General features: G+C 40.1%; 1 protein-coding gene across 5 annotated transcripts in view; it reads left to right on the top strand.

Moving 5' to 3' along the window:
- Positions 1-11,313, top strand: part of PAFAH1B1 (platelet activating factor acetylhydrolase 1b regulatory subunit 1) — a 77,269-nt gene extending 65,956 nt beyond the window's left edge. For 4 of the 5 annotated variants that reach the window (XM_006939934.5, XM_023243400.2, XM_045043976.1 and 1 more), the window contains 3 exons: positions 2,411-2,512; positions 6,323-6,479; positions 7,359-11,313. In XM_006939934.5, the coding sequence (XP_006939996.1) occupies positions 2,411-2,512; positions 6,323-6,479; positions 7,359-7,432 (333 nt within the window). In that variant the 3' untranslated portion in view covers positions 7,433-11,313. The remainder of the gene's footprint in view (positions 1-2,410; positions 2,513-6,322; positions 6,480-7,358) is intronic. The other variant, NM_001114340.1, reaches the window with a different exon arrangement.
- The last annotated feature ends 4,231 nt before the right edge of the window (positions 11,314-15,544 follow it).

Here is a 15,544-nt window from a genome sequence, read left to right as displayed (position 1 = left end):
TTCTTTCTTTCTTTTCTTTTCTTTCTTTCTTTCTTTCTTTCTTTTCTTTTCTTTCTTTCTTCCTTTCTTTTCCTTTCCTTTCCTTTCCTTTCCTTTCCTTTCCTTTCCTTTTCTTTTCTTTTCTCTTTTCTTTTCTTTTCTTTTCTTTTCTTTTCTTTTCTTTTCTTTTCTTTCTATTCTTTGGGTAAATACCCAGTAGTACAGTTTACAATTACTGGATCATAAGTCGTTCTATTTTATACTTTTTGAGGAACTTCCATACTGTTTTCCAGAGTGGCTGCACCAGTTTGCATTCCCACCAATAGTGCAAGAAGGTTCCCCTTTCTCTATGTCCTCGCCAACACCTGTTGTTTCTTGTGTCTTTTATTTTAGCCATTCTGACAGGTGTGAGGGGATACCTCATTGTAGTTTTGATTTGCATTTTCCTAATGATAGTGATGGTGAGCATCTTTTCATACATGTGTTGGCCAACTGTATGTCTTCTTTGGAGAAGTGTCTGTTCACGTCACCTCATTTTTTAACTGGATTTGTTTTTTTGGGTGTTGAGTTATAGAAGTTCTTTATATTTTGGGGGTACTAACTCTGTATCAGATATGTCATTTTGCAGATACCTTCTCCCATTCGGTAGGTTGCCTTTTTGTTTTATTGTTTCCTTTGCTGTGCAGGAGCTTTTTATTTTGATGTATAGTCCCAGTAATTTATTTTTGCTTTTGTTTCTTTTTCTTTGCCTCAGGGGACCTATTTAGAAAAAAGGTGATACAGCCAGTGTCAGAGAAATTACTGCCTATGTTTTCTTCTAGGATTTTTATGATTTCAGATCTCATATTTAGGTCTTTAATCCATTTTGAATTTATTTTTGTGTGTGGTGTAAGAAAGTGGCCCAGTTTCATTCTTTTGCATGCTGCTGTCCAGTTTTCCCAACACCATTTGTTGAAGAGACTATATTTCCCTTTGGGTATTCTTTCCAGCTTTGTCAGAGATTAATTGACCATATAATTGTGGGTTTGTTTCTGGATTTTCTATTCTTTTCCATTGATCTGTATGTCTATTTTTGTGCCAGTACCACAGTGTTTTGCTTACTACAACTTTGTGATAAAACTTGAAGTCTGGAATTGTGATGCCTCCCCAGCTTTGCTGTTCTTTTTCGGGATTGCTTTGGCTGTTTGGGGTCTTTTTAGACATTTTAACAATATGTGCTCAGTCCGTGAACATGGAATGTCATCCCATTTCTTTGTGTTGTCTTCAGTTTCTTTCACCACTCTTTTCTGGTTTTCAGAGTACAGATCTTTCACCTCTTTGGTTAGGTTTATTCCTAGGTATCTTATTATTTTTTGGTGCCATTGTAAATGGGATTGTTTTCTTAATTTGTCTTTCTGCTGCTTCATTATTGGCTTTTAGAAATGCAACAGATTTCTGTACTTTTTTTTTTTTTTTGGTATCCTGCAACTTTACTGAATTTGCTTATCAGTTCTAGAAATTTTTTGGTGGAGTCTTTTGGGCTTTCTACTCAGGAGTTTTATATTTCGTCATGGTTCTTAATTTTTACTTTTCATGATTTCAATTTTTATGATTAATAACTTAATAATAAATTACAGACTATTGTTTCTTTGAATAAATTATATGAGCCAAAATTGACCATGTTCCTTTTTTATAGAGACAGTCCTATCGTGGATATTTTAATTATATTTTAATAAATGAATGAAAAGAATCTTCTTCCCCTACCCCCACCCTTCACCCCCCAAAATTATTTTTCTGAAATGAAACTTCTGTAGTAATCTCTTAAATTTTGGCTGGCTGTTTGGTTGCATTTTCAAATTCTTTTTACTGCCCTCTGGTGGTGGTTACTTAACCATGTCATAAAGTTGATTCTGGCTTGGATGTTATATAAAGACTGAATTAGTTTTCAATTTTTTTCTTGATTCCAGAAGTCTTGAGCAATAAATTTATCATCTGTTAGTGTCATAGAAACTGAGTCTTAACCTAAATGGAGATTTTCTATTTTCATATTATCTGGGTCCTTCCTGTGTAGCCTACATATGTCAAAAAAGACTTGTGTATTTCGATAGAGGAAAATAAAATGAGTAAGTCCTGGAGATCTAATTGTACAGCTTGGTGACTATAGTTAACAATACTGTGTTGTATATATGTGAAATTTGCTAAAAGGGTAGCTCTAAAGCGGGGGATGGTTATATGAGGCAATGGATATGTTAACTAACCTGATTATGATGATCATTTTACCATGTATATGTATCTCAGTATCAAATTGTGTATAGTAAACATACACAATATTTATTTGTCTCCCAAAATTGCATTTCTGTAAAATTGAAAATACAGATCATTGTTAGAAGTCATCTAAAGTCTTCACTTAACTTCTTACATGGGAAACTTAATTTTTGTATGTTTTCTATAGACTAAAAAAAGTGGCAAGCCTGGGCCATTCTTACTGTCTGGATCCAGAGACAAGACTATTAAGATGTGGGACGTCAGTACTGGCATGTGCCTTATGACCCTAGTAAGTTTGCATAATATTAAGTGCTTCTTTTGAAGCTTACTATGTTTATATTTTGGGGGGTTAGATGCCTTGTGATATCTTACTAAATAATCTGAATTAGTCCAGGCTTTAAAATAACTTCTTTATAATTTTTCTTAAACTTTTGTAATTCCATTGTTAACAGTGAAATGAAAGTTATTCCTGTAGGGATGCTTGGATGGCTCAGTAGGTTAAGCTTCCAACTTTGGCTCAGGTCATGATCTCACATTTCATGAGTTTGAGTCCCGCATCAGGCTCTCTGCTTCGGATCCTCAGTCTCTCTCTCTGCTCCTTCCCCACTTGCACTCTTTCTTTCAAAAATAAACATTTAAAAAGATAAAAGAAAATTACTCCTGTAGAATGTCATGTTATAAAAAGGATCTACAAAGCCATTAATGCTAGGAGGGAGATCCTAGCTCACTTTATCTTTAAAAATTCTATATCTCCTATGGGGAAAAATAGTATTATTACAGACCCATTCATTTTTTAAAGTGTTTGATTCTGTATTTCACTGTATTTAATTTTAATATGAATCCTATTGACATATTTGTTCATATGGTCTTCTTTATTTGTTTTATTTTACCATTGTGACGTTAATGTTGTTACCTAGCTTTATGGCTTAGAAATGTTTATTTCATTTCAGGAGTGCCAGAATTTAATATTAGGATATATAAATGATAGTACAAGATTGTGGGCATTTTTATTTGCCTAAGGGAGCAATAAGGGGATCTGTGGGCATTAACAATTTTTGTTAATTAACAATTTTTGTAATTTGGCATCCGTTTGTTTTAGAGACGTTTTATTTTATTTATTTATTTATTTTTTTAATTTTTTTTTTCAACGTTTATTTATTTTTGGGACAGAGAGAGATAGAGCATGAATGGGGGAGGGGCAGAGAGAGAGGGAGACACAGAATCAGAAACAGGCTCCAGGCTCTGAGCCATCAGCCCAGAGCCCGACACGGGGCTCGAACTCACAGACCGCGAGATCGTGACCTGGCTGAAATCGGATGCTTAACCGACTGCGCCACCCAGGCGCCCCTAGAGACGTTTTAGGTACTAACCATACCTTGAAGTGATGGTCTCTGTAAGATATGGTAGACACTTTGGAAGTATCATCAAGAATTGATTAGAAAATTAAACTCTCCTCTAACAGTATTCTGAGCTGAGTTCAGATACACTGTATCACTATTTAAAAAGGTGATCTGCAGAGCTACCTGGCTGGCTCAGTTGGTAGAGCATGCAGCTCTTGACCTCAGGATTATGTGTTTGAGACCCACATTGGGTGTAGAGATTGCTTAAAAATAAAATCTTAGGGGCACCTGGGTGGCTTGGTCTGACTTTGAGTGTCTGACTTTAGCCCAGGTCATGATCTCACAATTTTTGAATTTGAGCCCTGCATCAGGTTCTCTGCTGTCAGCACAGAACCCATTTCGGATCCTCTGTCTCCCTCTCTCTCTGACTCTCTTTCAAAAATGAATATTTAAAATAAAATAAAATCTTAAAGAAAATGGAAGTATGTGCTCTCCTCCCCTGTAAGAACAGAGGTCACCTTAATTTCTCCCGAGGTTTCTGGCTCCTGTTTTTCACCTGAAGGATAGTACTTTTTACTGCTTTATTTTGGTGTAGCCATGGAAATGTGATTTTGTATTTTACTTTTAAAATACATTTTGTATTGGGGCGCCTGGGTGGCTCAGTTAACCATCCAACTTTGACTCAGGTCACGATCTCTCAGTTCATGAGTTTGAGCCCTGCATCAGGCTTTGTGCTGACAGCTCAGAGCCTGCTTCTGATTGTGTACCCCTCTCTCTCTCTCTCTCTCTCTCTCTCTGTCCCTCCCCTGCTGACACTGTCTCTCTCTCTCTCCCTCAAAAATAAACATTAAAAAAAATTGTTTTAAATAGATTTTGTACTTAACTTTTGTTGAGACTTCTACCTCTCGTCATTGGTGACTTTTATAGGTCACTACAGTAGAACAAGGTATTTTATTTATTTATTTAAGTTTATTTTGAGAGAAAGTGGGTGCAGGGCAAGGGCACAGAGAGAGTGGAAGAATCCCAAGCAGGCTCCACACTGTCTGTGCAGAGCCTGATGTGGGGCTGGATCCCACGAACTGTGAGCTCATGACCTGGGCTGAAACCAAGAGTTGGATGCTTACCCGACTGAGCCATCCAGGCACCCTGGTCAAAGAATATGTTATGTTGGTCATCTGTCTTTTTTTGTTTTTCTTTCTTCTTTCTTTTTATTTTTTTTTAAACTCCCCTTGGGTTCTTTTATAAAAGCAGTATGGTTATTTACATTACAGAAAAATTAGAAATATACAGAAAAGCTAAAAGAAGAAAATAAAAATCACCCATATACAGCTCTGTCATACCTAATAAAACCTACCAAGTTTGTTTAAGTTTATTTACTTATTTTGAGAGAGAGAGCAACAGGGTAGGGGCAGAGAGAGAAGGAGACAAAGGATCTGAAGCAGACTCTGTGCTGACAGTAGAGAGCCCAATGCAGGGCTCAAACTCACCAACCGTGAGATCATGACCTGGGCAATGTCAGAAACTTAACTAACTGAACCATCCAGGTGCCCCTCTTTTCTTTTCTTTTTTTAATTAATTTTTTTTATGTTGGAGAGGGAGACAGAGTATAGGCAGGGGAGGGGCAGAGAGAGAGGGAGACACAGAATCTGAAGCAGGCTCCAGGCTCTGAGCCATCAGCATAGAGCCTGGTGTAGGGCTCAAACTCAGAGTGCGAAATCATGACCTGAGCTGTGAAGTTGGCCACTTAACTGACTGAGCCACCCAGATGCCCCTCCCCCCAACCCCCCACCTGCTTTTTTTTTTTTTAATGTTTATTTATTTTTGAAAGAGAGAGAATCCAAAGCAGGCTCCAGGCTCCGAGCTGTCAGCACAGAGCCCAACGTGGAACTCAAACTCATGAACCATGAGATCATGACCTGAGCCGAAATCAGACACGTAAACCATTGACTGAATCACCTAGGCGCCCCTACCAAGTTTTCTTTTTTTAGTCTAGGGTTGTCCAGTAGAACTCTCTGTGATGATGTTCTGTATCTGTACTATCCATCATTATAGCTACTAGCCACATGCAGCTGTTGAGCTCTTGAAATGTAGCTAATGAGACTGAGGACTCAACTGCTGATAGTATTAATATTTTAGTTTATATTTTAAAAACTACATGTGACTAAACGGCTACCCTGTTGGACTGTTCAGCACCAAGCCATTGTCTTAAATATCTATGTAGAGGAATATGGTGGATATATATTTGGCTCCAAATATTTTAACATCTATCTCCTAAGAATAAAGGTGTTCTATATAACCACAATAAAATGATTATACTCAAGAAACAACATTGGGGTGCCTGACTGACGCAGTCGGTAGAGCACGTGACTCTTGATCTTGGGGTCATGAGTTTGAGACCCACATTGGGCGTAGACATTAAAAACATGATTAAAAAAAAGAAACGAAACTTACCATTAATACTACATATTCACATTTTCTCTAGTTATCCACTAGTGCCCTTTATAACTGTATTGTAGCCACCACCCAGGAGCCAGTCAAGCATCACACATAATATTTACTGGTCATGCCTTATTAGTTTCCAGTTTCCTTTAATCTAGAAAAATTCCCTACACTTTTTTGGGGGGATGTGGGGTTCTTTTTTGGCATTGATGTTTTGGGTACATGTAGCTTCACTGCTTTGAGTAATGACTGAACTATTTTCTTAGATGCCGTTTAAATATTTTATCCCTTTATTAAGTTGAACACCTTTTGTTTTTAAGGTGGGTCATGATAACTGGGTACGTGGAGTTCTGTTCCATTCTGGGGGGAAGTTTATTTTGAGTTGTGCTGATGACAAGACCCTCCGTGTGTGGGATTACAAGAACAAGCGATGCATGAAGACCCTCAATGCGCATGAACACTTTGTTACCTCCTTGGGTATGTACGAGTAAGGAGATTTCTTAACAAGTAGATTTTGGAGTGCGAGACACAAACAGTTTTATGTAATCATGAGGAATTTTCCAGGTAAGAAATGACCTGTGCTTTCCGGACAGACTAGAGAAGACAGTTTAAAAACTTTGTGGATTCCTACCATTTGTTTTAAATTCTCCTTTCCTTAACTCTCTCTTTCCATCATCAGCCTTATAATAAAAAAAAATTACTTTCTCCATTGCACAACATTGGTTTTGGAAACTAGGATTGTGAAGAGGATGCTTACTAACCACTCTGATGGGTAATTTTCTTCCCCTACTAGTTTGTAAGTTTCTCAAAGGAAATCTTACTCAGCCTTTTTCCCTCCGGCAGGTTTATACTCTCATGTACTGGGGACTCACTGAATTAAGTCTAATAAACAGCCTCAGTGTCATCGAGACCTAAATCTAGAATATAAGATAGCGAATACATTAAAAATATAATACACCCAGGGTATGATGGATCTAATGATAAAAATAAAGCCTCAGTAGAATAGGGCCAATGCCTACCTCATAGGATTGTTAAAAGAATTAAACATGAATATAATGCGTTAGTACTAAGCCTGGAACATAGTAAGTTAAGTAAGTAGATACATTAGAGCTACCCTTGTTGTTAGATTCGAGTGAAACATTCAGCCTTAGTTGGGATGGGGGTAATGGGCGTAGGTATTTTTATTGAAGTGTTAATATAGGATTTAATCATTAAGTCTCAGCTTCGCTAACCCAGGGGTGTATGTGTGGGTGTGTATAGAAAAAAATGAGCATTCCTGGCACGTGGACTTGCTTATTTTGTGGCTTGTTAAAAATTTTATCTGGGTTTAAAATAAGCCTTTTCTTTTTCTTTCAGATTTCCATAAGACGGCACCATATGTGGTTACTGGCAGTGTAGATCAAACAGTAAAGGTGTGGGAGTGCCGTTGATTGAGTCTCATTTGGCCCCTCCTCCCATTTTTCCTCTGGATGCACTCTGATGATACCATGGTTACCCCATTGAGCTCTGTTTAAATAAATATTGTCCTTTCATGTAAATTATTCTGGATGTAGATTGAGCTTATTAAATGTTACACACAAAGTATTCATGCATGGTGAATCCAAATTGTATACTGTAAATTTACATACGTTGTCTAGAAGTACCATAGGGTTTAAAAACCTGGGCTGGCATTGGTCACACCAGGCCTAAGAAGGCAGAAGTTGAATAAATTGAACTAGGGCACTAAACTGAATAGTTGACAGTGTCATTTTATGTTGGATTATTAATTCCTGTTTTTCTTTCTGCTATCTGTTGGTGCCTGACTTGATGGCCTCATTTGGGGAAAAGTGGTGATTATTAGGGCTTTTTCTGAAATGTGTATCTATGTAACATCACTTAAGTGTGCTTAATAAATCTTCTTTAAGGATGTTAGATGATAAGGCTACAATTCAAAATCTTCTGAACCATCTATGTAATTAATGGGGATTACACATTGGAATTTTTGTCATGACACATTTGCCAAATCAAGAGGACACATTTGTTTTGGCAGCCTATCAGGCAGAGGCTAGTGGTATATTTATGTACGGAAATGACTGTAAATCTCAAATAAGAAAAATCTCAGCAGCTAATAGCAAATCATTTCTTTCATTTGGGTCCTAATGCTTTGTAAACAGGTTGAAAAACACTGTAATTCTCTAAGCTTCTATTTTTCACACTAGACACACTTGTAGTTGTCTTCTCCATACTGTTAGACTGTGCAGTGACGTGACTCCCAAGTAGAATTTAATCTTCCCGTTGAGTGTGTCATGGTACAAATCACTATTTGTTTTCGATGTTCTTTAGGGATGTGCAATGTGCATTACATGATGACAAATACGGAAAAGGTTATGTTTGCCCATCTGAAGGGAGTGGGAGAAATACAGCAGTTTGTTCTTCAACACAAATCTGATGCTGATTTGAACTGTATTTAACTTACAAGTTGAAAACAAGACAGGGTTTAATGGAGCATGCATAAAAATGTACTGTGTTTTCACCTTTTGTTTATATATAAATGTTATATGGGCCTATCTGTAAGTGGATAAGTCTGTATATGTATATCACACACATACAACCTCCATATCCTTGGGTCCTGGGCTTTCGAAGAAGTGCTAAAATGTACAAGTAGAATAAATTTTGCCGTGGAGTACCATGCTTTAGAACAAACCCTTTTTGATCCTAATGCTTCTGAAAACTAGGTCTGACTCTGTGGGAATTGTTCCCAGCTAAAAGGAAAAGCACCCCCCGCCCCATTTGGCTGTTCAGCATTTTATGCATCCTTGATATATTGTATATTGTGATCCAAAGTTACTACGAGTAGGCTTAAGAGAATTTTTATCTATGACTTTGGAAACAATATTTCATTGCAGATTATTAAATAATTCTATTGCTTAGCTAACCAACAGCTTTTTTTTAAGGTCATTTGAAAAGTTAACAGAACAGTGAAATAACAAAGACAGTTTAACAAAGAAACTTACTCTGAATTGCATTTTATTCATTTGCATAATATGTGATTTTTAAAATGTCCCTTTTTAGTATTTAATGGAAATTTGGTTCTTGAAAAAGACAAAGGGTTAGAGTTAATGTCCTGTAGATACGCACACAGAGACTAGGCCTTACGTTTACTAGAAGCAGCTTTACGTCTAACTTGTGTCTTTTTGTTTGTTTGCTTTGTTTTTAATAATTCCTGAGAGACGTCTCTGGAAGGAAAAGTGTTTTGAGAACTAATGGCTACTTTTGAAGACAAAAATTACAACTTAAGCTAATTCCTTACATACAGTAGAATAACTTTCAGGACAATATTGCCTCACAACCCTGCTCACATTGAGAAGTCTTTTTTGTTTGTTTGTTTGTTTGTTTGTTTCTTTTTAGCTGTTCTGACTGGATTTTTCTACAAATGCTATGGAAGATATCTTTGTTCTCGTTTGCTGCTATTTCCTGTCCTATTTTAAGAAATATAAATACATAGAAATGGTGCATCTTAACATTTGTTTGTACATGTATAAATGTCTTGTATTTTAATTCATTTTTAGCATGTAGCAACACGAATTGTTTAAGGGTAAGCCACAACATCTAGAAATCACTCATAGATACGAACAGTAAAGGAAAAAAATGGTACCGATTTAGGAGGAAACAAAGCTGCTGTCCACTGGGTTTTCCCCCCTGCAGCACACAGTGACTTTCATTGACAAAGGAGGAGAAACAATACTACTCTGTAAACAAAGTTATCCTTACTTGGGAGATTGCCACAGCCTGCTGCTTAGTTGAGTTACCAGACATCCTCCGTTTAAGAAGCAGCAAACATTGAATCTCAGGGATGGTCCTCAACTGGATCCAAATGTAACGAGCCCTGTTTGAATAATGAAGGGGGGTGGGGGAGAGTGGATCCATCCATAATCCGGAAACGGATGTGCAGCGGTTTCCTGCACTGTTGTTTGACGCTGCCCTGTTGATGCCCTTTCTTCCTGTTTCCTCCGTTTTCTCTGTCTGCTGTCTAACCCTGTGCCTTGCCTGGGATAAGTACAATGATGAGGTTACTGGTTTGGATTGTAAGTAGAGGAATTTATTAACTGGTTTAAGAGGTTCACTGCTGCTTTGTCACTTTCTCAATCAAATTGGTCACTTAATTTAAGAAATAAAAAGCTGGTAGAATTGCATCCTCAGATGATTATTTGACTTTGTGTGTGTGAAAAGACATTCCAGTGCCACCCTGATATAATGTGCCCAAGAAGTCCTAGCTGCACTCTTGGAAGTGCGAGCCACAGAAACTGTGGTTTAGACGTTGCTTGGAGAATAGTTGCTTTTTGACATGGCATCTTGCACTTTAGGAGACTAAGACCGTCCTGTTTTGTCTATGTGTGGTGTGACCAATGGTGTGCCCAGAGCACTGCTCTAAAAATCACTAGTGTTAGCAAGTCGTCCAGGCTGTGGAGCGCTCGCTGTAGTCTTCGGAAGCTTTGGCTCTAGATCACCAAGCCCAGTCTCCTTACTGTCAGTGCCCTGCTCTCCTGTTTGCCTCTTTCTGTTTCTGTGTGAACTTCCAGATAAAATCACGCATTAAATAGTTTTCTTTTAAATTCACTTAAAGAAAAACTATTTAAAAGTAAAGGATATTTTGTTTTGTTGACAGTGGTGGCTTGATAATCCTTAAGCAACTGAAGTTAAAATTGTTGAAGGAAAAGGCACTTAAAATGGTTACCCTTTCTGTCCAGCTGTATATAAGTCCAATGTGTTAATTAATCTAGATGATGCAAAGAAGAATCTCCTGGTAGAGAAGCGACATGTACAAAATTGGTGAAAAAGGTTTTGGGTTTTTTTTTTTTTTTTTTTTTTTTCTTTTCAGTAGGGTGGGGGGGAGGGCAAGCTGGATTTACAAGTCACAACTGGACTGGACTGGCCTTTTTATCTTTCCACTCTATCATGTAAGTAGCTGCTTTCTTGTCCTGCCTATCCTTCAGGCATCCCTAAAGCTCACTCTGAAGATAGAAACAAACACAAAATCTTCGAGTTAGAAGTTGATCTGACACTGACATGAAGGCAAGCATTGATTTCATATGAATGTTGCAGAGGTGGTGGTGATTGGAGAAAACAGTTCCCAGATTGTAAGAGTTAACTGAAGATATTGACACAATTAAAAAAAAAAAAATCAGTAAAGGAATGTATATAATATTGCTCTTGTGTTTTACAGTAAGATTTGTTGCTCTCAGACTGTGTAAAACAAAATTTATTCATGTTTTCTGCATATTAAAAAATCCTATTGTACCAATTGGTAAACTATTAAATGCCTATAAAACTAGATGTGATTTTTTTTTTTTTTTTTTTTTTTTTTTTTTTTTTTTTTTTTTTGGTGTCCCTGTGCAGACTTAAAGCTTTTTAGTGGAGTCCTCATTGGAGATGGGGCTGTGTTCAACACCTGTCATAGAGTAAGATGCAAATTGGTGGCAGGGCCTTGATGGAAGTCTTTTTCTCTAGGGCAGCGGTGGCACTGCCTTTACTGTCTGCTTCCTTCACCTTATTAGGAGATCAGGAGCGAGGAGCGGTGGCTGCAGGAGCTCTTGGCGTGGTGGTGGGCTTGCAGAGCTCAGCAGAGCTCAGACTGTTCTCTGAGGCACCACCCTCCCCTCCAGCAGCCCTTTCCGACAGGGACTCATCTGCCCAGGCACCGGAGAGCTGATGATGCCAGGAATGACCTGTTGTAAGCTGCAAAAAAAGTCTTCCCCCCCGCCCCCCAAGAAGACTTGCCCCTCTTGTGGTCAGGGCCCAGAGATAAGGGTCCTGTCCCCTTTGTTCTATTAATGAATGAGCCTCTTGTTCTGGCCAGTGGTCTTGGATTCTTGGAAGATTCTAAGTACTTTAAATTTGGGTGGAAATGTCAAAATCCTCTTCACTCTTGCCCCAGATGCCCCATGGCTTTCCCTCTGCTTTATACATGTTGCCTATGACCTACCTTCCGTCCCCTACTACCGCTCGGCACCTGTAGTGGCCATGAAGTCTCCAGCCTTTTTCATGTATTAAGGACAAGTTGAATGATGTGGTGGCTCTTTACTTCCAGCCCAGTTGTTTTCTTGCCTTCTGTTGGGAGTAGCCTCTCCCCTACCTCCCCACCCCCACGTGGGGAGCTGGGCCAAGAGCAACAAAAGTAATTTGCTTAGTTCGAGTTTTCTGGCTTTTGCAGCTTTTCCCTTTCCCCGCAGGTTCCTCTTTACCCCCAGCTTAAGATGCAGAAGGTGAGCCTGACCACTTTCCCTAGGGGTAGGGAATCCTAGCTGTAGTGTCATGATTCTGAAATGCAGGTAGCTATTCAAAACTAACTCACTGGTCTATCACATCAAGCTTCCAACATTCATAGTTGGGTGTGTCCCCGAGGTAGGATGAGGGATAGGAAATGGAAGACTTGGTGGAGAAATGGTGCTGCATCCTAGATGTGGCAGCTCTGTCGCTGTTTCGGCTTTGGTTTGCGTGCAATTTTTTACTGAGAGACCTACCAGAATTCTCTAGGAAAACGACTCTCAGTGTTTCCCAGCAGGCCAGCAGCAGCACTTGGGAACTCATTAGAAATGCAAGCTCTTGAGCTCCAGCTCAGACATACTCTATCTGAAACATCTATCTGAAAAATCTGTTTTAACCAGCCACCCAAATGATTCTGATGCAGGTTCAAGCTTGAAAACCACTAATTCAAGCAACTTCTCCTTGAATAAGAAATTGGGACGAGTGGCCCCACAGCTATGATGTGAACTCTTGATCGCCATCACTTTGACACGTGGAGTTTTGCCTTTGTGAATATTCTGTATGGTCATTCCTACTTGGGTCACTAGCCTTTCAATAAAAGTGGAGGGGCTGGCTCCGTTGGAGAAGCATGTGACTCTTGCGGTCGTGAGTTCCAGCTCCATGTTGGGCATAGAGTTTACTTAATTTAAAAAATTAATTTAAAAATAAAAGCGCAGGGGCACCTGGGTGGCTCAGTCGGTTAAGTGTCCGACTCGATTTCGGCTCAGGTCGTGATCTCACAGTTGTGGGTTCAAACCCCAAGTGCTGATGGTGCAGAGCCTGCTTGGGATTCTCTGCCCCAGACAAAAAGTGGAGGTGGAGGGACTAGGGGAGGGAAAATAACCTAACAGTTTGAATGCTTCTTAGGCGCCAACACCCTTATTTTCAACACACTTATTCTCCCTGCTGGTGGACAGTAGTACATTTCTATGGGCAAGAAAACAGGTTCACTTGAGGTGAGGACATAGAGCAAGGGTATTAAGCTAATCTAGAGAGTTGGGACTCAAACCCAAATGCACATGTTCTTTCCTTTATCTGGTTCTGCCCGTGTTAAGCATCTTATTAGCTAAGTGTAAGGACCTTGTGACATCTTTCATTCAACTTGTTAACCTTCAGTAATGCAGGAATGACCCTCATCCCATCCCTGAGGCCCTCTACTACTGGCACCATGTGGGAGGGCCATTAGGAAGGGGTGGAGCTTGGGAATCGGTAAGCAAGGATTATCCTTGCTTACGCTTGTAATTTAGGAAAAACTCCTGGGGCGCCTGGGTGCCTCAGTCGGTTAAGCATCCGACTCTGGGTTTCAGCTCAGGTCACAAGCTCGAGTCTCGTGTTGGGCTCTGTGCTGGCAGCTTGAAGCCTGCTTGGGTTTCTCTCTCTGCCCCTCCCCTACCCGTTCTCTCCTTCTCAAAAATAAACATGAAAGATTTTTTTTTTTTAAAGGAAAGCTCCTAAGCCATTCTATATGAGGTGACTTTATTAGGATAATTGGGTCCTGCATGGTCTGCATCTCGGTGTTATTTTTTTAGTGTCTTTTCTAAGCAATGGGTTTGCCTATTTAGTGGGGGTATTTCAGTTTGCATCTGAGGAGGGCCACTTGTCCTCTGTAGGTGTCCTGATTATGCCTGCCTTGTTTGATTTGACAGTTTAGACTCTGGCAGCAGGAATGTGGAAATCTGCTTATTCTCAGCTTCAGGATATATAGGAATTCCTTGGTGAAGTCCAAGTTCTCCCAATACTCATTTCACAACGGCAGTTTGGAGGGCAGGAGTGGAGACAGATGATACAATCTTAAAAGCTTGGTGATAATAGTTTGTTTTTGTTTTTGTTTTTTAAGATATTTAACTTGGAAAAGTAACATGCATATGTTAAAAAACCCAAATACAGAGTTTTGGAAAGCAAAAGGCTAGCATGGCATCCATGAGAGAGGGGAGTTGTGGCTCACACAAATTAATTTCAGATCCTGAACAGCTGCCCATCAACACAGACCAGGACCCAAAATGCTAGTTCTCACGCTAACCCTTTCTGGACACCATTCTTCACCCTTTTTTAAAAAAAAAAAATTATAATCTGTCAACTAAGATAAGGGAAAAGGGTGGATTTCACATTTAGAGGCTTTTGTTTCCTTTAAACAGTCCCTTGTCATCTGGGTTGTCAAAAGGTAGCGGACAGCACTAATACACGTGAGGGATCAACCATGAAAACAGGCCTCTCAGGTGACCGGTAGGTACAGTGGTAATTAAGCCCGATCCATTCCTCAGGTTTCCAAGACGATGCCCCCATTCGAGAAGTGCCATGAAACACATGGCTGGTGTTCACAGGATAAAGGCTATAGGAAGGAATGTTCAGTTCCTTGAGACTGTCAAGGAAAGTGGTGGGGGGTGTGGGGAGCAAGCAAACATCAAGCATCAATGGTGACTCGACGGCATTGCTTAGAAAATTTCAAGGTCGGAGGCGCCTGGGTGGCTCAGTTGGTTAAGCGTCCGACTCTTGATCTAGGCTCAGGTCGTGATCTCATGATTTTTGTGAGTTCGAGCCCCACATCGGGCTCTGTGTTGACAGCGTGGACCCCGCCTGGGATTCTCTGTCCTCTCCCCTGTCTCTCCCCCACTTACACTGTTTTGCTCTCTCTCAAAATAAAACGTATTAAAAAAATTTAAAAACACCTCAAGGTCAAGAATGTCTTCAGTTGGCTCAGGAAAAGGAACAGATGTTAGAACTTCATTTTTCTTTCAGAGAATATCAGAGAGAGAGAGACACACACACAAACTCTCCAAGAATTCAAAAAGATACTGAAGTATGCATGTTGCTGAGCCCACCCACTCAAGCTGGCCAAAAGCAGCCGCCAGTTATGAGACCTCCCCTCTTCTTGGCAGCAGGCCCCTCACAGGCACCCTCCCATCTCCGAGGCCCTGCCCCTCGAGCCCACCTACATGGTAACCCCTTCCCCTGAGACCTGGCTGACCTGAAACTTAACCCTAGGGTGGCAACCCTCAGACCCCCCTCCATTCCAGGGCTCCTAGTCCCTTGGGGGGTGCTCCCAGTTCTCCTGACTCTGACGAAGGGACAAGAGTAGATGCCACAAATCTGGTGTTCAGCAACCCATCTGGGCCAGCAGGCACAGGGCCTGGGCCCCCACCCCACAGCACCCCTCACCCCAACTGGCCGTCACTCTAACACGTACCACACACAGCTCTATGGAGGAGAGATTCCCAGCCTCTAATTCTGTGACCAACAGGTGACATTTATCTGTTGGGCCA

The sequence above is a fragment of the Felis catus genome, chromosome E1, assembly GCF_018350175.1.
Source record: "Felis catus isolate Fca126 chromosome E1, F.catus_Fca126_mat1.0, whole genome shotgun sequence".
Taxonomy (NCBI): domain Eukaryota; kingdom Metazoa; phylum Chordata; class Mammalia; order Carnivora; family Felidae; genus Felis; species Felis catus.
This window is presented reverse-complemented; position numbering and strand designations above follow the sequence as displayed.